The 23,294-nt window shown below is 43.9% G+C and overlaps 1 protein-coding gene across 4 annotated transcripts; it reads left to right on the forward strand.

Annotated features, from left to right (window-relative positions):
• The first annotated feature begins 911 nt into the window (after positions 1–911).
• Positions 912–21,360, forward strand: TM6SF1 (transmembrane 6 superfamily member 1). Of its 4 annotated transcripts, XM_063314442.1 has the most exons (10): positions 925–1,365; positions 8,647–8,750; positions 9,603–9,700; positions 10,907–11,010; positions 12,040–12,122; positions 13,087–13,208; positions 16,176–16,280; positions 16,702–16,794; positions 18,121–18,240; positions 21,064–21,360. In XM_063314442.1, exons 1-10 carry the CDS (start codon positions 1,274–1,276, stop codon positions 21,253–21,255), a joined length of 1,113 nt encoding a protein of 370 aa, XP_063170512.1. In that variant the 5' UTR covers positions 925–1,273; the 3' UTR covers positions 21,256–21,360. The 4 variants fall into 4 exon arrangements, with proteins under 4 accessions (XP_063170515.1, XP_063170513.1, XP_063170512.1 ...); XM_063314443.1 differs by lacking the exon at positions 18,121–18,240 and having other exon boundaries at positions 919–1,365; XM_063314444.1 differs by lacking the exons at positions 925–1,365; positions 9,603–9,700; positions 10,907–11,010.
• The last annotated feature ends 1,934 nt before the right edge of the window (positions 21,361–23,294 follow it).

Below are 23,294 nucleotides of genomic sequence, written 5' to 3' on the forward strand. Positions count from 1 at the left end.
CAAAGTTGCCTAAAGGACACCTGGATGGAGAAAGTGGATATTTTTAACTTGGTTTTTCAGGAACACTGTCCTCTCCATCTCGAGCATATATCAACACTTAAAAATCACAACCCTTGGTATGACACCAATAAAAAATCTTCATTTATAGACAATGGGAGCAATACATCCTTCTTGATATGAATTGGAAAGAAATGACTTTGAAGTCTTCTTGAAGACTGTGCAATGCTGATATTATGCTTGTTTCTCTATGAAGAATAATGGAACATCTCCATTGGATTGAACTTGACTGCTGGGGACTTGATGAACATAGCCACATTGTTTTTGGAGCAGCAGTTCTGAAGTGGTTTGCCACTGCTTTCTTCTGGAACGTTTTTTGATCTTCCACTCTAGTCTAAAGCCTCTGGGATTTCTGAATGGCCCACCAGGCCCTGCATAGCTTTCAGAGATCAACCAGGGTTGGCTAGATATTGCCCCAGGCCTCCAAAGGGGTGGGAGTGGACCCAAAGCAGGTGGGTTCTCATCCCTTGCTCCGCCTTGCTATTATCTTTCTCCTGGACAAGGAACACTGGTAGCCTCCACCTCTGGGAAACAGCTGGATTGGACCTGAGAAAGAAACCAGTGGCCAGTGATGAGATGGGACGAATGAGAAGATGGCAGAGGAGAAGATGGGTCCCAGAGAGGGTTTTGCTCAGGATCCCAGGTCCGAACCCCAGCATCTGGAGGGTCTTGTCGGAAACCTCGGCAAGGGAGTTACTGCTGGCCGCGCAACCGTCTGACTCAGCACAGGCTCCCTACGCTGCCTCTGCCAGGCTTCCTCTCCGGGTTGCCTAAACATAGCCATGCCCGCCCAGAAACCCGCTGGACGGGGGTTGAGGAGGAGGAGGGACCCCAGCAAACCCGCCCGCTTTGGCCTGATCCGACCGGGGGGAGCAGCAAGAGCGGCGGCGGGAGGCGGCGTCTCTCCGGCCATGGGAGCCTTTGGGCGCTCGCTCCGCTCCACCAGCGGCACCAGCAAGCGCACAAGGGCGCGCCAGCTTCGCGGGAGGGCTGGGGAACTAGGCGCGAGCCCCCGCGCATCGGTCGGCCCGGCTGCCAGCCGCGACGCCCGGCAGCCTGCAGAGCCTGCCAACCCGGAGCGCATGGAGCGGCCGACGAGGCAGCCGTGAAGCGCAGCGCCGGAGCGCCCGGAGTCTGGAACGGAATGCCGCCCGTCTAGTCCCCCCGAGCCCCAGCCGAGGCCAGACGAGGAGGAGGAAGCGGGCCGGCTGCTGGGATGAGCGCCTCGGCTGCCACCGGCGTCTTCGTATTGTCCCTCTGCGCCATCCCCGTCACTTACCTCTTCAACGCTTCGGCTGCCACCGGCAGGTGAGCTAGGGGGCAGGAGCCGACGCGGCGCCCGGGCAGCGTTTTCCCACGTGCGCGCCGCGAAGCTGGGCAGGCGTAATGTGGGAACGGTGCTTGCGGCGGCGAAGGCGCGGAAAGAAGGCGCAGAAGTGGCAACGAACATGGGATGGAGGGGGGCGAGAGCTCGAGCTTGGTCCCAGGTAGAAAAACTCGCAGGGTGCCGGGGTTGTAGGGAAGCAGCCCCCGTCTCTCTGGTCCGCCCGCCCGGAGAGATCCATCCCAAAGACCGGGCGGGAGGCGTTTTGCAGGAGTGGGGAGAATTCAAGGCGGGCTTGCAGGAAGCCACATTTGCACCCGCTGGGCATTGCTTCTGTGCCAACACGGATCCAGCCGATCCAGCTGTGAGGCTGCTGTCGTCTGCATGGTGCCTTGAGAATAAAGCACCTTGGATTCGATCAGGTCTGCTTGGGGATGAGTGTGGGTTTGCTGGAGTTTTAGATTCGTTCTTTGGGGGGAGAGGGGCTTGAATAAAGTGAACAGCATCACGGCCATTCAAATTCCATGCTTCTCTTCCCCAGCCTCAGCCGCTTGTCCTTCACCAAATGCCACAATAGAGCACCATAGGCTGCCCAGGCCTGCCCGTGGTTGTTTTCAAATTGAGCATAAGCCATTATTTTTATTCACCATGGTTTGTTGGCCAGACTGGGCCAGATTGTGGTTTACCCTAAAGCATGGCTGAGTTCACCTAGCATGCTGAATTCAAATCAAACCAACCACTTTAGAACAAGATAGAGACTGCAGCCAAATTTTGGAACAAGACCAATTTATAAATTCACACACAGAACATTTGACGGTGTTTGAGTAAGCCCAAAATGGCCGAGTTCACATACAACGCTGTCATAAACCAGGTTGTACAAAGCAGAGCTCCTGTGTTTACTACATCCCAAACCTAATAAAATTCCTGGGGAACAACAGGTTAACTCAGGGCTAATTAATCCTTGATTAAAAGAACTGTATTCCTGCATTGGCAAAAAACAAAATAAAACACAACTTAAGTTATAAATTAACTGCACTAACTAGACCAGTGTTTCTCAACCTTGGCAGCTTGAAGATGTGTGGACTTCAACTCTCAGAATTCCCCAGCCAGCCACAAACTTAGTTTGAGGGGATCGTAGAAAGGCATAGGGTCATGCTGTAAATTCCCTACCAAACAGTGAAACATCTTGCAAAGAAAACACTTCCAATCTTGGCCTTCCTGAATCTGGGTTTTGCCCAGTATATCAGCAAGGCACCAGTTTGGGACAGGTATCTCTATCACCCTCCCCGCACATTTTGTGCATCCAGCTGGCTGTCTTGCCACTCAATGTCCTTTGCCCCTCGAAAAACACCTTGAGGTTGTGGGTATTGTGTTTCAGGTTATATAAAGGGGGACATGCTGAACAGGCTGTTGTCGATGTGGTGGCACAAAAGCTGCCCTGGGGAGGGCCGGGCGGGGAGTGAGAGCAGGAAGCCGGGCCTTTGGCTACTTGCATAAGCCAGGCAGGTATTTTTAGAAACCGCCCTGCCCTCGGCTGCCTGCCTGTGCTGACATTCTGCAGAAAGGGGAACAATAGCCAGCAGCTGCTTTCTCCAGAGGAAATGCCAGAGGTTCATTTGTCAAGAGAGAAGAGGCAGGCTTGGCTTGAATGCAAATGCTTTCTCTCTGGAGCCCATCGTCCCTCACTCAGCAAGGAGGGTGGGAAGAGAGCAACTCGCAGTCAGGATCAGCATCCCTGGACATCTGCTTGTATTTACTTAGTTTATTTATTTGCTTGATGTAAATCCCTCTTTTTCTCTACTGGTCATTCCTTTCCCTCCTCCAATTTTCCCCCATCAAAACCCTGTAAAGCAGCTTTTCTCAAGGCTGGCTGGGGAATTCTGGGAGTTGAATTCCACCTATCTTAAAGTTGCTAAGGTTGGGAAACACTGCTGTAAAGTAATTGAGAGAGAGAAAGAGACTATCCTAACATCACTCACTGGGCACAGATGGCAGAGGAGAGACTGGAACCTGGGCCTCCCTGCTAATTTTTTTTTTTGTGCCTTCGAGTCAGTTTTTGACTCCTGGTGACTGTCTGGAATAGTCCCTGCAGTCTTCTTGGTGAGATTTCAGAAGTGGTTTGCCATTGCCTGCTTCCTACGGCTGAGAGAAAGTGACTGGTCCAAGGTCACCCAGCTAGCTTTGTGCCCAAGGTGGGACTAGAAGTCATGGACTCCAGGTTTCTAGCCTGATGCCTTCACCACTGCACCAAACTGTCTCTCCTCCCTTCATTTAGAGAAAGGAATTTTACCCATGCACATGAACATGTACATAAGAAGACAGGAATGTCCAGTATTCTGCATATAGACTCTATTTTCATGTCCAGTTAGGAGGGAAGGCTGGAAGCAATGCAGGTTCGTAAGCACTAACCCAATCCCAGTTTTTAAAAATGTAATTGTGAAGGAAGTTGTCCTTTAATTTTGTGTGTGTGTGTGTCCCTTAAAGTCAGTCTTGATTCCTGGCAACTGCCTAGACAAGTCCCTGCAGTTTTCTTGGCAAAATTTCAGAAGTGGTTTGCCGTTGCCTGAGAGAGGGGGACTGGCCCAAGGTCACCCAGCTGGCTTTGCGCCCAAGGCGGGACTAGAACTCATGGTCTCCCGGTTTCTAGCCTGGTGCCTTCACCACCACACCAAGCCGGCTCTGTCCTTGCTCATAGTCCAGCCCTTTAACTACTACACCACACTAGATCTCGTAGCCAAAGCTGACAGTCAGAGATCATAAGCTGTTTCTTCTCCTTTTGCTTGCTCCCTCCATGTATCTCAGCAGCAAATTGCAACAGAAGGGTGCTAAACATTCAGAAACACAAAAGATAATCGTTAGCAATATCCTTCCTCATCCTCAACTCTGTGGTTGGAAGGGGGAGCGAACTTTGCTGCAGGAACTGAAGTTTGGAAACGGTTGGCCCAGTGCTGATAGCCACGACAAATATATGTCTTTTTTTTTTTTTTTTTACCGTGAACAGCTCTTATAATAATCGTATTAAACATTACAACTAAAAAAATAAAAACTAAATGAACTAAAAAAAAGAGTTGTTGTTGTTTATTCGTTTAGTCGCTTCTGACTCTTCGTGACTTCATGGACCAGCCCACGCCAGAGCTTCCTGTCGGTCGTCGACACCCCCAGCTCCCCCAGGGACAAGTCCATCACCTCTAGAATATCATCCATCCATCTTGCCTTTGGTCGGCCCCTCTTCCTTTTGCCTTCCACTCTCCCTAGCATCAGCATCTTCTCCAGGGTATCCTGTCTTCTCATCATGTGGCCAAAGTATTTCAGTTTTGCCTTTAATATAATTCCCTCAAGTGAGCAGTCTGGCTTTATTTCCTGGAGGATGGACTGGTTGGATCTTCTTGCAGTCCAAGGCACTCTCAGAATTTTCCTCCAACACCACAGTTCAAAAGCATCTATCTTCCTTCTCTCAGCCTTCCTTATGGTCCAGCTCTCGCAGCCATATGTTACTACGGGGAACACCATTGCTTTAACTATGCGGGCCTTTGTTGTCAGTGTGATGTCTCTGCTCTTAACTATTTTATCGAGATTTGTCATTGCTCTTCTCCCAAGGATTAAGCGTCTTCTGATTTCCTGACTGCAGTCAGCATCTGCAGTAATCTTCGCACCTAGGAATACAAAGTCTTTCCCTGCTTCTACATTTTCTCCCTCTATTTGCCAGTTATCAATCAAGCTGGTTGCCATAATCTTGGTTTTTTGAGGTTTAGCTGCAAGCCAGCTTTTGCACTTTCTTCTTTCACCTTCATCATAAGGCTCCTCAGTTCCTCTTCACTTTCAGCCATCAAAGTGGTATCATCTGCATATCTGAGATTGTTAATGTTTCTTCCAGAGATTTTAACTCCAGCCTTGGATTCCTCAAGCCCAGCTTGTCGCATGATGTGTTCTGCATACAAGTTGAATAGGTAGGGTGAGAGTATACAGCCCTGCCGTACTCCTTTCCCAATCTTAAACCAGTCCGTTGTTCCATGGTCTGTTCTTACTGTTGCTACTTGGTTGTTATACAGATTCTTCAGGAGGCATACAAGATGACTTGGTATCCCCATACTACTAAGAACTTGCCACAATTTGTTATGGTCCACACAGTCAAAGGCTTTAGAATAGTCAATAAAACAGAAATAGATGTTTTTCTGAAACTCCCTGGCTTTTTCCATTATCCAGCGGATATTGGCAATTTGGTCTCTAATTCCTCTGCCTTTTCTAAACCCAGCTTGTACATCTGGCAATTCTCGCTCCATGAACTGCTGAAGTCTACCTTGAAGGATCTTGAGCATTACCTTACTGGCATGTGAAATGACTGCCACTGTTCAATAGTTTGAACATTTTTAGTGTTTCCCTTTTTTGGTATGAGGATATAAGTTGATTTTTTCCAATCTGATGGCCATTGTTGTGTTTTCCAAATTTGCTGGCATATAGCATGCATTACCTTGACAGCATCATCTTGCAAGATTTTGAACAGTTCAGCTGGGATGCCGTCGTCTCCTGCTGCCTTCTTATTAGCAATGCTTCTTAAGGCCCACTCAACCTCACTCTTCAGGATGTCTGGCTCTAGCTCACTGACCACACCGTCAAAGCTATCCCCGGTATTGTTATCCTTCCTATACAGGTCTTCTGTATATTCTTGCCACCTTTTCTTGATCTCTTCTTCTTCTGTTAGGTCCTTGCCATCTTTGTTTTTGATCATACCCATTTTGGCCTGGAATTTACCTCCAATGTTTCTAATTTTCTGGAAGAGGTCTCTTGTCCTTCCTATTCTATTGTCTTCTTCCACTTCCGCGCATTGCTTGTTTAAAAATAATTCCTTATCTCTTCTGGCTAACCTCTGGAATTGTGCATTTAATTGGGCATATCTCCCCCTATCACTGTTGCCTTTTGCTTTCCTTCTTTCTTGGGCTACTTCTAGTGTCTCAGCAGACAGCCATTTTGCCTTCTTGGTTTTCTCTTTCTTTGGGATGTATTTTGTTGCCGCCTCCTGAACAATGCTGCGAACTTCTGTCCAGAGTTCTTCCGGGACCCTATCTACTAAGTCCAGTCCCTTAAATCGATTCTTCACCTCCACTGCATATTCCTTAGGAATATTAGTGAGCTCATATCTAGCTGATCTGTGGGTCTTCCCTAATCTCTTTAGTCTGATCCTAAATTGTGCAAGAAGAAGTTCGTGATCGGAACTACAGTCAGCTCCAGGTCTTGTTTTTACCGACTGTACAGATGTCCGCCACCTTTGGCTGCAAAGGATGTAGTCAATCTGATTTCGGTGTTGTCCATCTGGTGAAGTCCATGTATAAAGCCGTCTCTTAGGTTGTTGGAAGAGAGTGTTTGTTATGCAGAGTGAGTTGTCTTGGCAAAATTCTATCAGCCTATGTCCAGCTTCATTTTGTTCTCCCAGGCCATGCTTACCTGTAATTCCAGGTGTCATTTGACTGCCCACCTTAGCATTCCAGTCTCCTGTGATGAAAATAACATCTCTTTTAGGTGTGTTGTCCAGTAGGTGCTGCAGATCCTCATAGAACTGCTCTACTTTAGCTTCTTCAGCATTTGTGGTTGGGGCGTATATTTGGATCACTGTGATGTTAGATGGCTTGCCCTGAATTCGAATTGAGATCATTCTGTCGTTTTTTGGATTGTATCCAAGCACTGCTTTAGCCACTTTACGATTAATTATGAAGGCTACTCCATTTCTTCTGTGGTCCTCTTGTCCACAGTAGTAGATCTGGTGGTCATTTGATGTGAAGTGGCCCATTCCAGTCCATTTCAGTTCACTGACGCCCAGAATGTCTATCTTTAATCTTGACATCTCACCAATAACCACATCCAATTTGCCCTGGCTCATAGATCTTACATTCCAGGTTCCGATGGTGTGTTGATCCTTAGAACATCGGCTTCGCCGTTCACCACCAGCACCGTCGGCCGCTAGCCGTCCTTTTGGCTTTGAGCTAGCTGCGTCATCACGTCTGGGGCTAGTTGAACTCATCCTCTGTTCCTCCCCAGTAGCATTTTGACCATCCTCTGACCTGGGGGTCTCATCTTCTGATGGTATACCGACATATCTCTGGTTGGACTGATCCATTTAGTTTTCACAGCAAGAATACTGGGGTGGGTTGCCATTACCTTCCCCAGGGATCGCATTTAGCCTGACCTCTCTGTCATGACCTTCCCGTCTTGGGTGGCCCTTCACGGTTTAGCTCATGGCATCACTGAGGTGCTCAAGCTCCAGCACCACGACAAGGTAACGATCCTTTGCTGAAGAAAAACAAGAGTAAAAAGGAAAAATAGAAAGTGCAGAAAAGAAGTTAAAAAATAGAAAAGAAAAAAATAAGAATATAGTTAAAAGGAGAGAAATATGTAAAGAAATTACTTCCCCCTTCGTCACAAGTATGAACAATTTTAGTAAGTTATCCCCTTCTCTTAAAATACAAATGAGCTCTTCTTCCCATATCTCATCTCTTATCTATACACAAATCCTTAATGTGACAAATATATCTGCCTTAATATACTGTAGTTTTGCTCTTAGAGAGCTCATTCATCACATGAAGTCACAGTTTGCTTAAACAGGGTTTATGGCCAACTCAAGCTGCTGGGTTGGGGCATCGTTCAAACCAGGCCTTGGGCTGTGTTGGAACACAGCACAAACACATCTGGCTTTGTCAGAGGATGGCAAGCTGTCTGCTTGAGCATCTCAGCAAACGGCAACTAAGTCTCCTCAAAGCCTGGTCCCCTTATCTTAATTAAGCCAGCAAAATATGACAACAAATTCAACAGCATTGTTTTTGTGGCTACATCTTTTGTATTTTGAGGGGGAAAAGGAAATGACTAGCAAGGAGGTTTCCCACTGAAGCTGCATGGTTCCTTAAACGGCTGACCCACAGAATGCTAAACTGCATTTGTCAAAGAAAAAGGAAAAAGCTGGTTCTCCTTATTTGTTCTGGCCCTTGTCATAAATATCAGAGGCTCCTTATGTTTGTATCCTGCGCTGCCAAAGAGCAGCAAAATTTGTCCGGCAGGGAAACTTATTCACTGTTCCAGATTCTCACCAAGGAGCTATCAATGATTATTATCCATGCCTGTTAGGATGCTCTGAAATGCCTAATTTGAAGGGAAATAAAACACCAGGTGAAGATTTCTCTTTCTGCATTGGTTTTATTTGAGGAATTGAAGAAAAAATCTGTTGAGGTCTATTTTTTCCCCCTCTTTTGGTTTCTCACTTCTGTTTTTAATTCCTGTAGCTCTTGGGTCATTGTAGTAGCTGGATTGTTGATTCTGGTCTTAGTGGGCTTGGCAGCTCGATTTCTGGTGAAAAGGAGACCACCAAGCGATCCACTTTTCTATGGTAGGTATTGGTGTGTTGCAGAAAAAAATAAACTGGAGCATCTAATTGCTAGCTAATGTATAATTCAAATCACACTGTACCAAACCATGGTTTAACTACAGTTAATTGAACTAACGGCAATTGGCTGAATTTGCATGACATGCTAAGCCATAAACTAATAACATGAAGCCAATATCCGACAAGCCAAACTATGCTTTAGTGCCTCGTTTGCATTATTTGTACAATGCATAGGACTGAATTCATTCATTGTCTGGGTTTGCACAATGTCATGAATAATAAACTTTAGATCTTCACCAGACCTGGTTTGGTATGTTGTGTGAAGACAGCTGTTGTGCCTTTACTCATCTTCGATTTGAGAAATTAAGGTTTCCTGATACAAGAACAAGTTGTGGTAAATCTGGGGCTTAGACACTGGCCTCATTCAAATGCAGCACTAACCCATAATGTAGTTCATTTATTTTTGACTTGGTGCAATTTGTGATACCACCCCTGACGATTTAGCATGAAGCACAAGCCAGGGCCTGACAGCTACTTCAAAACAATTATAATAAAAACAATTCGGGCTTAATGCAATGCATAAAGTCAGCTAGCTCAATCCGTTGGTAGAAAAAGCTTTATTCCATTTTTAACTCCACCCCCACCCCTGCAAGAAAAGGATAGAAGATAAGAGGCTTGCAAATGGAGAAGGATGATGATCTGAATCCTGGAAAAGTCCGTGAACGAGGCCAGGCAGTTGCATAAAAACAATCTGTACAATAATAGGATTGATAGTCCTGAAGATGCCCTGTGATTCTTAGTTGCTTCTCTTGTAATTAAAAATGTGCCTTCTTTTCTTCCCTGGTTTTGCTGTAGTTTACGCTGTATTCGCTTTCACCAGCATCGTGAATCTAATCATTGGGCTTGAACATGATGGGATAATTGATGGATTCATGACTTATTACTTGAAAGAGGTAAATAATTACACGTCATTACAAGTGGAGGAAGTGGGTAGGAACCTGGGACCTCTCCTGGAATACTTGAGTGGAAAGCAGCAAGGTTCTATGCTTGCAAAAGATTGTTCACTTCTGCATCCTTGATGCTGGTATGCTGGAGGCTTGCCAATGCGTGCTGAGTTTTACTTTCGGGAAGCAAACAGCATTCTCTGCTAGCTGCAGATGCTTGGAGCTGCAGGCTTAGGATATTAGGAAAGGTTGCTGGAAAGAACACTTGACTTCTATAATTTATCTTTCATTGGAAGAGATCAGAAAGTGCACAACTCTTTCTTGTGGTGGGATCCTAAATCCATTAAAGATCATGTATTGTTTGAACATTCCTCTGATTTTGTGATATCCTTCCTGTTCGCAAGTTTGAGGCTTTCAGTCTGGATGTGTGAGATGCTACGGTGAAGTTATGAGTCAGGAAAGGCCAAAAAACCTTGCCGACATAGGTATTTCCTCCCTTTGCAGAGACCTTTGTCCAAAGGTGATAGTACATGAACTAAATAACATTCTTATATTTTATCTGGAGCAACACACAGCTCTCAAGCTATGGTTTGCAGAAGGCCATTAGCATGCTTCATTTCCTTTGTATTCATTTCTATTCTTGTTTTCCCCCCACGTTGATCTGAATGGTCTTGGGGGTTCTTCCAGATACAAAATGCCTTTTTTTCCCCATTACCATCACTCAGGAAGTTAGATTAAGCTAAGAGAGAGCAGCTGGGTTCACATGAGGATAAAGAGAGAGCTAGTTTGTAGCTCAGAGCACTGTGTGAGCCCAATGTGGTCAGTTTACAATTGAACATGTTGGCAATCCTGTTATTGGGTTGTTAACCATGGCTTAGCCTGTTGATAGCATGTTTAGCAGGCCCTGATGGCCTTGAACAAGCTTCATGAGATTTAAAGCTGAGATTAGTTTTTTTTTAATCTTCATCTGCAACCACATGACACACCGAATGCCAGACTTGCCAACCACTTTTTAGTCTACGAGATTAAACTAAGCTGGATCTGCATATTACTCTAGGGGTTGTACAAATCTAGGAAAGTGGGTTAAACCCTAGTTGTATAAATCATGAGAGCCAGTTCGGAGTTGAACTCAGCTAGCCTTTTCGTTTCAGCTGAAACAGCAACGTTAGCCTTATCTTCTTGGTCATTCAGTTACTTGTATGCTTGTTTCCATAGGGTGAACCTTATCTGAACACTGCTTATGGCCACATGATTTGCTATTGGGATGGCTCAGTCCATTATCTGATGTATCTCCTGATGGTGGCAGCAATCGCCTGGGAGTAAGCAAGCATGACATTTTGGGGGTACCCTGGGGTTACCTTTCATGCCTTTCCAAAAATTCTATGTGCTGCTGCCTTCCCGGCAGACAGGAAATAAAATGCTGTTTTTCTTTATTCAAAAGAAAACCTTCCTCCAACTAAATACATGGTAACAGTGACAAAGAACAGAAAAGGACAAAGAACCAGTGTATGAAATATATTCTGTCAGAAACATGGATGTTGAGAAAAGCTCTTTAGCCATTTGTTTGGGGCTGTTCTTGCTTTTAAAATTTAATGCTGAGATGCATAGGCATCTTGTGTGAGTGTGTATGTCTTCTAATTTCTAAATTAATTCCAGATTAATTTGTAATCTGGAGTATCATTGGACCGTTATTTACCTATCAAGCTAAGCAATGTTATTGGCTTGTTTGAACATGTAAGGATCAACTGAGTTAGTTTAGCATATGAAGCAGACGTCAGACCCTATTACGGTATAGTGTATTAGCTCAGTTTTGATGAGGCACAAATTAACAGCTCATGTTTTTTATTAGATTTATAACCTGCTTTTCCTCTAAGAGTTTAAAATAGACAGCATTCTTCCTCCAGTCATCTTCACAAAAACATCCCTGTGATGTAGGTAGGGCTGAGAGATGGTTCTTCCAATGACCTTCTGTGGCTAAAGCTAAACTTGAACCCAAGTCTTCTTGGCCATGCTTCAGCACCTAAACCCAACAAACTACATTATGGATGATGTGTGTCTCCAGCCAATGTGACGCTATTCACATTTAGGTGGGATTTTTTTCTTCACATTGCAAACACCTCTTTACTTGTTGTCTCCTCCGGCCTATATGGCTGAATATTTTAGAAATTCACCCAGTTATGTTTAAAATGAATGCAATCAGATTACCCAGTGATGTAGCATAAGCAGCAATTAATACATTCAATGACTATAAATATATAGGCACATATAGTTTGTCTGAATGTACCTCCAGTAAGAGAACCTGGATCATAAATGGTATTTGAAAGCAGGGCTTTCTATTTCTCTTGCAGGGAAAATTATCGGACTATTGGCTTGTATTGGCTGGGATCCATCACAATGAGTATAATTGTTTTTGTCCCTGGAAATATTGTGGGTAAGGAAACATCAAGAATGCACTTTGCTTTGGGGCAACAATCACTGACCTCTTTTCAGTGTCTTGCATTTTCAAGGCAACAAGATCAGTGGTTACCAATAAAATGCAGTATATTATATTGCATCATACAGCAGGTTGGGAGCATCTAGTTAACTTTGGCCAATCTCAAAAGCTAAACAGCTTTAGATCTGTTTAGTGCTTAGATGGGAGACTACTGGGTGAGCCTAGGATTGCACAAAAGTAAAAAATGCATCCTCAAACAAGGCAGTGGCTAATCCCTTATGTTCCAAGAAAACTGTATGAAATCTCTAGGACTTGAGCTCCTGCAGCCAAACTAAAAATAACAATTTCTTAGTGAGTTATAGTAAACCAAAAATAAATTGCAGCATAGAATTTTGTCTTGTACCTGAAATATATTGAGATTTATATTTTGTGCCTCCTAGGGGGAAAACACAAAACAAAGTAGAACATTTGAGGTGTCTTTCCCCCATTTGTGCCCATCCCTTGAATAAATATGAACTGGTATGGAATTGGTCATGTTGGCTGGGAATTTTGAGAATTGTAACCTAACACATCTGGAGAGCATCCAGTCAAAGGAGGTGCCTAGCTCCCTCCAGATGTGCTTGAACACAACGGCTACGGTTCTCAAGACAGAACATCTGGAGATCATGCACATTTACATGAAAGTGGCTGGGTCTTCATGATTAATCTTATTTTCGCCTAGTCTGATATGCGAGCCTAGCTAGGGTGCTTCGCTCATGACTGAATGCATTGTGTGAAACGTTGAAAGTGGTTTACCTGAATAAACCAGATTCAAATCAACACAGCTAAACTTGTCATGCAGACAAAATCAGTAAGCTGCATTGGATTCACTGTGATTTTCTTCTGAGTAGACATGCAAAGGATTGGCTGTACAACCTCTCATTGACAATCTTTAATTCTTGTTTTCACTGTTGCTGAATAGGAAAATATGGAACAAGAGTTTGTCCTGTATCTTTGTTAAGTGTACCATACATTTGTCTCCCAATATGGGCTGGTTTCAAAATCTATAATCAACCTCCAGCAGCTGCCAATTTCCCAACAAAGGTATTCTTCTTACTACTGTCATTATGGAAATGAGGAGGAAAAATGGTTGAATTTCAAAATAGTCCCTGATCGTCTCGATCCCCATTTTCTGAACTTGTCACAATTTGCCAGAATCCTTCTTGAACTGTGGTACCCAGATCTGGATGCAGTACTTGGGAAGGAGCCTGAGCATCACAGTGTGGTTTCTTTGTGGATTATTTGATCAACTATAGTTAAATCAAGCCATGGCTTAGTGCAATATGAGAACCCAATGTGCAGTATATTATGTACTTACCAAGCCAAGTGAATTGTCATTCAAAACATCCAGACGGCACTGGGTGGCAAAAACTAAAAGCTAGCTTAAAGTAAATTAACTAATTTTAACACACCAATTAACAGCTATGCTAATAGGCACTTCTACCCACATGTGCTAAGCCAATAGAGCTTGGATTTAAAATATTATGTGACCCTAGCTGTCATGGTTAATAAACCATGCTCAACAGCTTAGCTTGTATGAACCCAACCAGCTGCCGTTTATTCTACACAATCTGATTAAGCATGTGTAAAACCAGTCAGGGTATGAAGTGAATAATATTGTAGATCTGATGTAAGGTAAAGGTAAAGGTTTCCCTTGACATTAAGTCCAGTCGTGTCCGACTCTAGGGGGCGGTGCTCATCTCCGTTTCAAAGCTGAAGAGCCAGCGTTTGTCCGTAGACACTTCCATGGTCATGTGGCATCAGTTTAAAAAAAGACTTCAAAGGATGGTGGAACTTCTATAGGACTTTGGACTGCCTTAGTTAGTATACCTTGCATGCTTGTAAAATGAAACTTCTCAGCTAGCTCCGTAGCCTTCCAGAAATGTCTCCATGACAAGTCCTATTAGCCATGCCGCTTGGAAGTGATGGAAAACTTTGGGTCCCAGGATGCCAGAGAAGTATAGTGGAGAAATGGATCCTTCTCCAGGAGCAGACAAGCTTCTTTCTTGCTTCCTAAAGGTCACCCCTTGCTTCCTCCTTCTGCATGACTGCATTCGGTATCATTTCAGCTCACTGGACTCGGAGGAACGGCTGCCAAGTTATAAGCAACCTTGGTGTTACACAGCCATGCACTCCAGAGCCCATAAGGGTTGCCCAAGCTCCCTTGGCTAAGTCTTTTGGCTGATCTGCCTCGCCCTCCCCTCCCCCCAGTTGGCAGAGGCCTGACATAGCAATCATTTTTCAGTCAAAAGAGCTGTCATCTCTGCCTTTCGAAGCACATGGGAAATGGCCCAATTACTCAAAAGTCTCACAGACGTTGAGCTGCTACAGCCATGTGCCATGCCCGCCAAACAGGAGTTGGCTTTCCCAGGGTCTGTTTGCTTTTTGCAGTCCAGGAAGAGACTAAGAAATAGCAAGAAGGGGGGCAGTGGGAGAAACCACCCTGCAGAAACACATTCCGTAGCTAAAGGCTAGATTCTCACAAGATGTTCACCCATCACAGTTTATTGTGCTTTTGGCGTAGCGTGTGCAGCACACCTTGCACACCATAACTGCTCTTCCCTGTGGGATGACTGAGATATAGGCCACTCTCCTGGTAGTTACTACAAGTTTCTGAGTCTTGCAAGAAAGCCATCTTTTTTTTTTTAACTCCATGATTTAAGGTTTTGTATACTGTGCAAGTCCAGCCAATTGGGCTTGATGGTCTACACCATGATTAAACAAATCATGCCTTAGCATGTGTGAACAGAGCCAAAGACTGAGTTGACCTCTCACAAGCCATGGTTTGCAAGACACAGTGGCTGGCTTCATCTTCTAGCACTAAGCCAAAAACAAATAAATCACATTGCAATTCAGAAGGCCTGGACTCGACATACCTGTTACAAACCTAACATATGTCACCCTTGCAGAAGAAATTTTGCATGTTTACTCTCCCTATGTTCAGTGTGCATAGAATCACAGCCTTGTCATGTATAGAGGATCTTAGAACGTTCTGACCATAAGCAACATCTCGTCTTAAGGGGAAATTAATCAAAGAGAGTATTTGTAGCTCAGGGTTGAAGTGTGGAGTCCTTGGTGCCCTCTGAGCCTTGTTGTTTTCTCGCAGACGTTTCATTGCCAGGCTAGGCAACATCCTCAGCGCAAACCCCACTCCCTCTTTGCACTGAAGACGTTGCCTGGCCTGGCAATGCAACATCTGCGAGAAAACAACAAGGCTCAGAGAGCACTAAGAGGAAATGAATATTGATTGGCTTAGTTTTGAAAGGAGGCCAAAACGGCAAAGCAAGCCTATGATTAACCTAACTTGGTTTCCAACTCTAGCTCCACAGTTGAAGAAGGCTTCTTAAAATAATCTCACGCTGCCAAATCTTTTCGATGGAAGGGGATGCATGTTTTTACTTGTGGTTTACCTTTTGCTTTGGTTTTTGTGTCTTCTTCTTGTTAGAGCTTCAATAAATGGCAATGCAATTATTCACGTTGGCTTGACTCCAGACATTTTCTATGTCAGACGCAGTCAGGAAACTGTTTTGTGTTTTTTGAGAAATACTTTTCTCCAGGATTTTTTTTTTTTTGGGTGGGGGGAGAAAAAGAGACCTTTAGCTGTGCTCCTACAACATGCTAATTCATAGCTCGTTCACTGTGATTTATGGAATTAGGCATAATTGGATGAATTTGCACAATTATTAAATTGTAACATCACAATTGGGTTGATAGGTCACACTAAACCATAAATCATGGTTTAAAAAGCAAATGATTGAGGTCCCCCAGGGCACTAAGCCCAAACTAAACTGACCACATGATTTTGGCAGGTTGTGTGAATTGAGCCTATGCATTGTTTTTCTGTTTCTTTTTGACACTTTGGGCCTGCTTAGAAAGTACCATTATATTGCAGATGCAAGGCACCTCATAAAAACATCTGGCATACAAAGCATATTGTTTTGTAGAGATGCTACAAAGCACTTTGTTGCTTTTGGTGCAAACCACTAACAGGGCTTGCCATCCCCGTTGCAGATCATTAAAAGAGTCCACAAGAAGAATCTTCTGAGAAGACCGACTGACTTTCTCTTGGCTTCATATTTCATTTTTGCAACTGGGTTTTGCCTATTCAGGGGCATGGTAAGTTTCTTTTAAAAAAAGACCATACTCTTGTAATGTGTTGTGTGGAAAGGTTTAGATTTGAATTAAAAAGCATATTTCTAAGTTTGTAGCTATATTCATACTTTAGCACAGGGGCAAGAAAGCTGAAGTTCCAGGCATGGGCATCCACAGGGGGGCAAATTGTGAGAAGACATGCATCACAAAGTCCACCTCTTATGTATTTGTGTGCAGAGGTGCATCGCAAGTCCAGAAGGGTGGAGTTCATCATGTAATGTCACAGTATGCCATTTTGGCATCATCGTAGGCTCCAAGCTGTTTTCTCTTCCTCCCATATCTAGGGAGATATCTGGCAGTTGAACAAAATTCAAACCAGAGATTTCCTAACCTGTAGTTTATTGCACTGAAATTATGACCCAAATATTATGCAAATTTTCTTTAGATTGTTTTGGACTGTCCAGGTGAACTGTGTCGACTTTACAGCCAGCTTCACGAGCCATACCTCAAGGATCCTGCTGCCTATCCAAAGCTTCAGGTGACCCAACTGGGACATTTGCACTGTGATTCACACACAACCTTTGGTGGCTCTGTTTACACGGTTCAGTAAGGCAGAATAATTGGGTTAATTCACGACGCTAAGCCAGAATCGAGGTGATAGAGTTATGATTTAGAGTTCTGTGTGAACCTACTGTCAATGTTGGGATTGGAAACTGGGGATTATGCATGCCATATGAACCCAACAAAGGCAGTTTCTTCAGCAAGCATGGTTTAGCCTAAGGTGTGATGCCTGATTTGACAAACCCTGCTAATTATCAACATGTTTTTAGACTAAGACCTTATTGGTTGGATTTGTACAACATCCAAATCATGATTTTCAAGCCTTAATAGCAGGGTTCATATTTTGCACTAATTAAAAAAAATCAACTATGGCTTGACAAGATATGTGTACCCAATCATTATGGTTCATAAACCATGATTTATGGCTTAGGTTATAGTAGTCTGGTTTAAACACAGCACTAACTATAATTTAAAAATGGTGGCTTAGCATGATGCGTGAAGCTAGATGATGGTTCTGAAGAGGGGAAAAAACTGTAAGGTCAATTTTTCCCTAAACGGCTGTTTTTCTGTTTCTGCTTAAGTTTTACTAGTACGGTCTGAAATCAAGAAGTCTTATCTAACTTGAGGGAGATTGAGAATTTGTAGCCAGGAATAAGTTTTGCTTACTTGCAGAGGCCAGAATTAAAACTAAGAGTGACTTTGCTGAAGCAGAAGCAGATTGATTTAATCCAGCAGGCTTTTCCATTCATCATTTATTCTATTCATTTGAAAGATTTATCCTCTGCCCTTCAATTGAATGACCCTCAGAGTGACTTTCAACAGGATGTAATAATGTAGGGCAAAACATGGCTGCCCTAAGCAATAGTTTTAACCTGGGTTCATATAGTATCATATACAAATACATAAATCCTGGTTTCCAAATCAGGTTGGTTCTTACAGTGTGTCAAGCCATAACCAGACAAATCACATGATAGCTTAGCACAATGTTTTTCAAACCTGGCAATTTTAAGATGTGTGGACTTCAGTTCCTAGAATTCCCCAGCCAGCACAAAGTATACATCTTAAAGCATTCTTGCTGGGGAATTTTGGGAGTTGAAGTCCACACATCTTAAAATTGCCAAGTTTGAAAAACACTGGCTTAACATATTGTACAAATCAGGTCTTTGGGCATTTCCAGATGAGGCTTTGACAGTCACCCCACCTCATTTACAAAATTGTACAAGGAGGCTAGGTTTTGACACATAAACAAATGGCTGCTGTTTTGAAGGTACAAAGACCAATTCATTTCTCTTCTAATATGCAGATGTTGGCCTACATGTTCTACTCTGTGCCATACTACATAATTTCACTGTATGGTCTGCTTGTACCCGGATGCTCCTGGATGCCTGATTTAACTCTTATTCATGCTGGAGGACTAGCCCAGGTAATGCCGGAACATTTTTAGTGATCCCACATTGAAGGCATGGTTTTCCTCTGTACCGCTTCCACATTCAAAAGGGAACAAGTAGCTATGAACTAGAACACAGATGGTCCTCAGCTATGGTTTACTGAATAAAGCACCGTTTGGTGTCACGGGGAAGGTGCTGGCCTAGAAAGCAGGAAGCGGTGATTTCTAGGCCCCCCTTAGTCATGAAAACCAACTGCATGAATTTGGGCCAGTCCTTCTCTCTTTTAGCCCAACCCACCTCACAGGTTTTGTGGTGAAAATAGGAGGCAGGAATATTAGGTATGGCTGCTGCCTTGAGTTGGCTAAAATATATAAACAGTGGGATAAAATCATCATCATCATCTGGGCTCACACACCACACCAATCCATTAAGCATGGCTTGCCAACTGCAATGGCTGGCTTCGCACATTGTGCTTAAGCCAAAACTAAGTTAACCACCGAGGCTGGCCTTGATCAACCTACTAACCTAAAATGATGTGGTTAGCTATTTTGGGGCTCACAGACTTGCTCAAACCCAGCCAGTGTGCTTCATTCCTGATTAAAATGGGTTGCATGAACTCAGGCAACTGTGTTAATCAAATAAAGATGGTTGAGTTAGCATGCTGTATGAACACGGTCCTCCTAGCTTAGTATAACAAATGCATTGTTCAATCACTGTTCAGAAGGGATAAAGCTACCTATTCAAATTCTTTTGCTGCTGTTTGCACATGGGGAAATCTGAATGCTGTTACTACACAGGCCAAACACTGTTGCCACTGGAGATATTATCCTGCTTCGTACAAAGCCCCACCCAGTATCTATTCAGCACGGATGAAGGGCTTGTTATGGAAGCTAAAGACAGAGCAAGATTAAAGAAAGCAGGTAGCCGGATCAGCAATGGAACTAGCTAGCTTCTCTGCCCCACTGAGTTCAAGGTTCTGAATTCAGCAGTGGTAGAAGGACCATCTGCAAAACCCCACCTAAGAAACAGCCAGAAGAACATACCAGGAACAATTTCAGGATACTCTTCCATCAGCCACACCTTCAGCCCAGATGCGATTAATCCACAGGATTCCTAAGTGTGCTACTCACAAGGAGAACTCCTACTGCTACATAAATAGCCTCACCAGGTAGTTTTCTGGGCTTGCATTCTTTACCATCTAGGGCTCTGATCCTCTATACTTATCCGGGTGGGGTTCTTACAGGTGATTCTTCCTCCAAAAAGGAGTTATTTGTTTATTTACTTCTTTATCTCACCAAATTTAAAAAAAAAAAAAAATCCAAGGTGGTTTATGGCAGGAAAAAAAGCCTAGAATTCAAACCCGACTATATCAACAATATTTTTTATAAGACACAGTTAAAAAAAGAAGGAAATAAAAAATAAACTACCTTACCAAGCAGTTTCAACGTCTGCCTCAATTAGAGAAACAGGAGAGCCGGCAAATTTTCTTGGAGAGGAATTCTACAATTATGGGGCCACCACCAAGAAGATCCTGTGCTGTCGTTTTCTAATAGCAGGATGCCTTCGGATCACCACGGCCACTTAGCTTAAACAACGAGACATACCTTTCTTGTAACACAAAGATTTCAGAATACTTTCCCACACCCTGCCATCGTCCTCTCATCACGTGATACAGAGCAATGTTTGGGCCTTCTCACTGATCCGCACTGGCCCACCTTTCCCATAAGTTCTCTGGAGCATGATCGGATCAGCCCTTCCTCTGCCGACCACCGTCTGGGATCATGAATTTGGGCACAACGTTGCTAACCTACAAATGAACCATTGCTTGAAATAGAGGATAACAGATGGGAGACAAAGGACAAGACACAATCCCAAGCAGTCCCAGTTGCTTCTATCTTTACATGTTTGTTTATGCTAAAAATATTCTTTGGCTTGGCAGACAACCTCTTTTGTGCATAACCTTAGACGTAAATTTACTGTGCTTCAGAAAGCCCAGTCAGCTGCACCTTCTCTAAGGACAAGAGAACAAAATAACTCCTAAACTAAAGCCTTGCCCTGAGCAAAGGAAACAGCAAATTACTCTATTTTTCACCTTAACTTTTATCGAGCAGCAGATCAGGTCGAGTACTCGGGAAACGCTACATACCATTGTGTCAAGGTTCAAAGCAGGAAAGCTGTAGTGGGTGTCCTGATTATATGCCAAGAACTGATACAGAGGCATGGATCCTTTCCAAAACATTCTGGTTCTCAGAGAATAATAGGACACTCCATTATGTACTAACCTTGATTGAGGCTGTGCTTAAAATAACAAGGTTAATGGAAAATGGGGTACATGTTGAACTAGCCATAGTATGGGTTGACTCATTCTTAGGCTGGTGGTTAACCCCAATCAGTTTTGATTCACACTTAATGGTTTGCTTGATCAGGGTTAACTGGTTGACGAAGCCACAGCTGGAGGGGATCGTGGCTTGGAGGCAGTATGTGTAATTATTTTGGGACTAGGGACTGCCATTTAAATTTGGGAGGGGTATGCTGGAGGGTCGCCACACGCCCCGGTCCCCCAAAGTGCATGGGTCCAGAACAAAGAAGTGGGTGGGGGTTAAGCTAAATGTAACTTACGCTTCAACTGAATTAAATAATATGAAGTAAAGGAAACAGTTTCTCAGATATACCTCGCCCCTTTTTGTCTCATTAAAAAGGCCATTAGGTGGCACTTGGGGGGGGGCTCTGGGATTTTCAGGAGCCATGGGTTGTGGATCTCTGGTTGAAGGAAATATGTAAATGTATCCAGTGGTTATGGGGAAGGTGAGCACTTCCTACAGAAGTGACAACTCAAATTTGTTCCTTCTGTTTTCCAGGCTCAATTCTCACACATTGGTGCTTCCATACATGCTAGAACACCCTACATCTACAGAGTCCCCGATGAAGGGAAGATGTGGTTTCTCATTCTTAATGTGATACATGGAGTCCTCCCCCAGCTGTTTGCATATCGCTGCGTCTGCAACCCCGAGTTCTTCATGAAAGCCAAGCTGGAAGAGAAGGTGGACTAGGAAGATGAATTGCCCACTTCAAAACTCTGGGTGGGGTGTTGCAAAGAATGGCTCCCAAGTTGGAGCAAAATAGCACTACTGAAAATAAAAGACTTCTGTCTTTCATAGCACTTCTCAAGAGCTTGCTTCAAAGTTTCATGGGAAGGAGGGGGATCCCTCTTTCTCCAAATAGAATCAATTTTGTTTGGGACTTACTCCAAGAGTGTTTGGGGGTGTGGGGGGGGTGATCTTTAAAAAAATTCAAGAAGGCAGCTCTCCCACCTCACTCCTCCAGGCAATTAACTTTCCCACTGTTGTCCAAACGCTTGTTAATTAACACCCCCCAATTGTCTCTCTAATCCCATTCTGTACTTATTTCAGTTTGCAACTACACAGGTGAATAAAAAGGTTGCCAGAATGGGTGGTGGACACATTTCCCCAACCCTGTCTGAGGTGGGGTCAATCTCAACTGTGCCACTGGATTTTTCTTTTTAAATCCCTGGATGGGGGGTATTAAAAGCAAAACAGGGAAGTAGGACCTTTCGATCTTGGTTGGGAAATGATTACCAAAGACCAACACAGCCATCCCAGACATTTTGCCACATCATGCCAACAGTGAATATACTGTTTTGTTATTACTGAGAACTACAGGAAGACTATGTCTGCACAGAATGCTAACCTACAGTTTCTTAAACCTATGTTTATTGATTGAATCCAATCACCTTGGTTCATACAATATTGAGTCACAAGTCTACTGAGTTTCAACCTAGCACACTCTAGGAATGGAGCAGCAAAGACATTCTTAAGGGTTTGTCTGACAGCTCTGCTTAAGAGGGGCCACTACAGAGGTGCAAGTGACTGTGCACAGACACTGCCGCTTTAAGTGTGGTTTTAAAAATGCAGCTGCTTTAGTGAGTTGGCTCGTTAAAGCAGCTGTATCTTTTTTTCCCCAGGCTTCAAGACAAATTTGGGAAAAAGATGGTTTGTTTAACAAGTAACAGAGAGGGACTATGCTCATGCAAGTTCTCCTTGTGCATCATTTCTGACACTAGCTCTATCCTAGCAGATTGCATATGCTCAGAGAACCAATTTCAATAGCAACAGTACTTCATATGCTGCTTTTACCCTGGCTTCAGAGTGCTCTTTTTCAACTGATCAAGTCCCTTTCTGCTACAGCTTCTAGAATTGCTGAATAAGTCATTGGGCTTATATAGTTCCACTTAAGTTTACCCTGATCATTGTACCCCCCACATCACCCACCAGCTGAAGGGGCAGGTGCAGGACAATCTGCCTGGAGCTGAGCTTGCATGTTTGAATTAGCATTCCCACCCCTCTATTCTTCTGCAATTCCTAATAGCTTTATGGCAGAGATTTAGGGCATCCTTGGCACATGCACAGTTTTTGAAGAAAGAACCACTTGTTTTCCACCTATTTAAAAGAACATGTTTGACTCCAACTAGAAGTAAGTTGGCAATGTTGGCTGCATTTGTATACTAGTAGCAAAGTCTATATAGATTTTGTGACAAAAATAAGGAAGTGATTTGCTATTGCTTTATTCCAGGAGTGTTTTTCCCCCTTACTACCCACTCTTGTTATTTCCTAGAGGTCTCTCTTCCAAACATTAACAGTGGTGCTGCGGATTAATCCGCTGAGCTTGCCGACTGGAAGGTCGGCGGTTTGAATCCGTGTGACGGGGTGAGCTCCCATTGCTAGTCCCAGCTCCTGCCAACCTAGCAGTTTGAAAACATGCAAATGTGAGTAGATTAATAGGTACTGCTTCGGTGGGCAGGTAACACCGTTCCGTGTAGTCATGCCGGCCATATGACCACGGAGGAAGTGTCTACGGACAAACGCCGGCTCTTCGGCTTTGAAACAGAGATGAGCACCGCCCCCTAGAGTCGGACACGACTGGACTTAATGTCAAGGGAAGCCTTTACCTTTACCTACCAACCCTGCTTAGCTTTGAGATTAGCCAAACTTGGCTACGTGCCACCCAGTGGGCACTGATGAAGAAGACCTATAAACGATCTTGTGATGTAAAGGTCTGTGGGTTTGGTTTT

This window comes from Candoia aspera, chromosome 13 (assembly GCF_035149785.1).
Source record: "Candoia aspera isolate rCanAsp1 chromosome 13, rCanAsp1.hap2, whole genome shotgun sequence".
NCBI lineage: Eukaryota > Metazoa > Chordata > Lepidosauria > Squamata > Boidae > Candoia > Candoia aspera.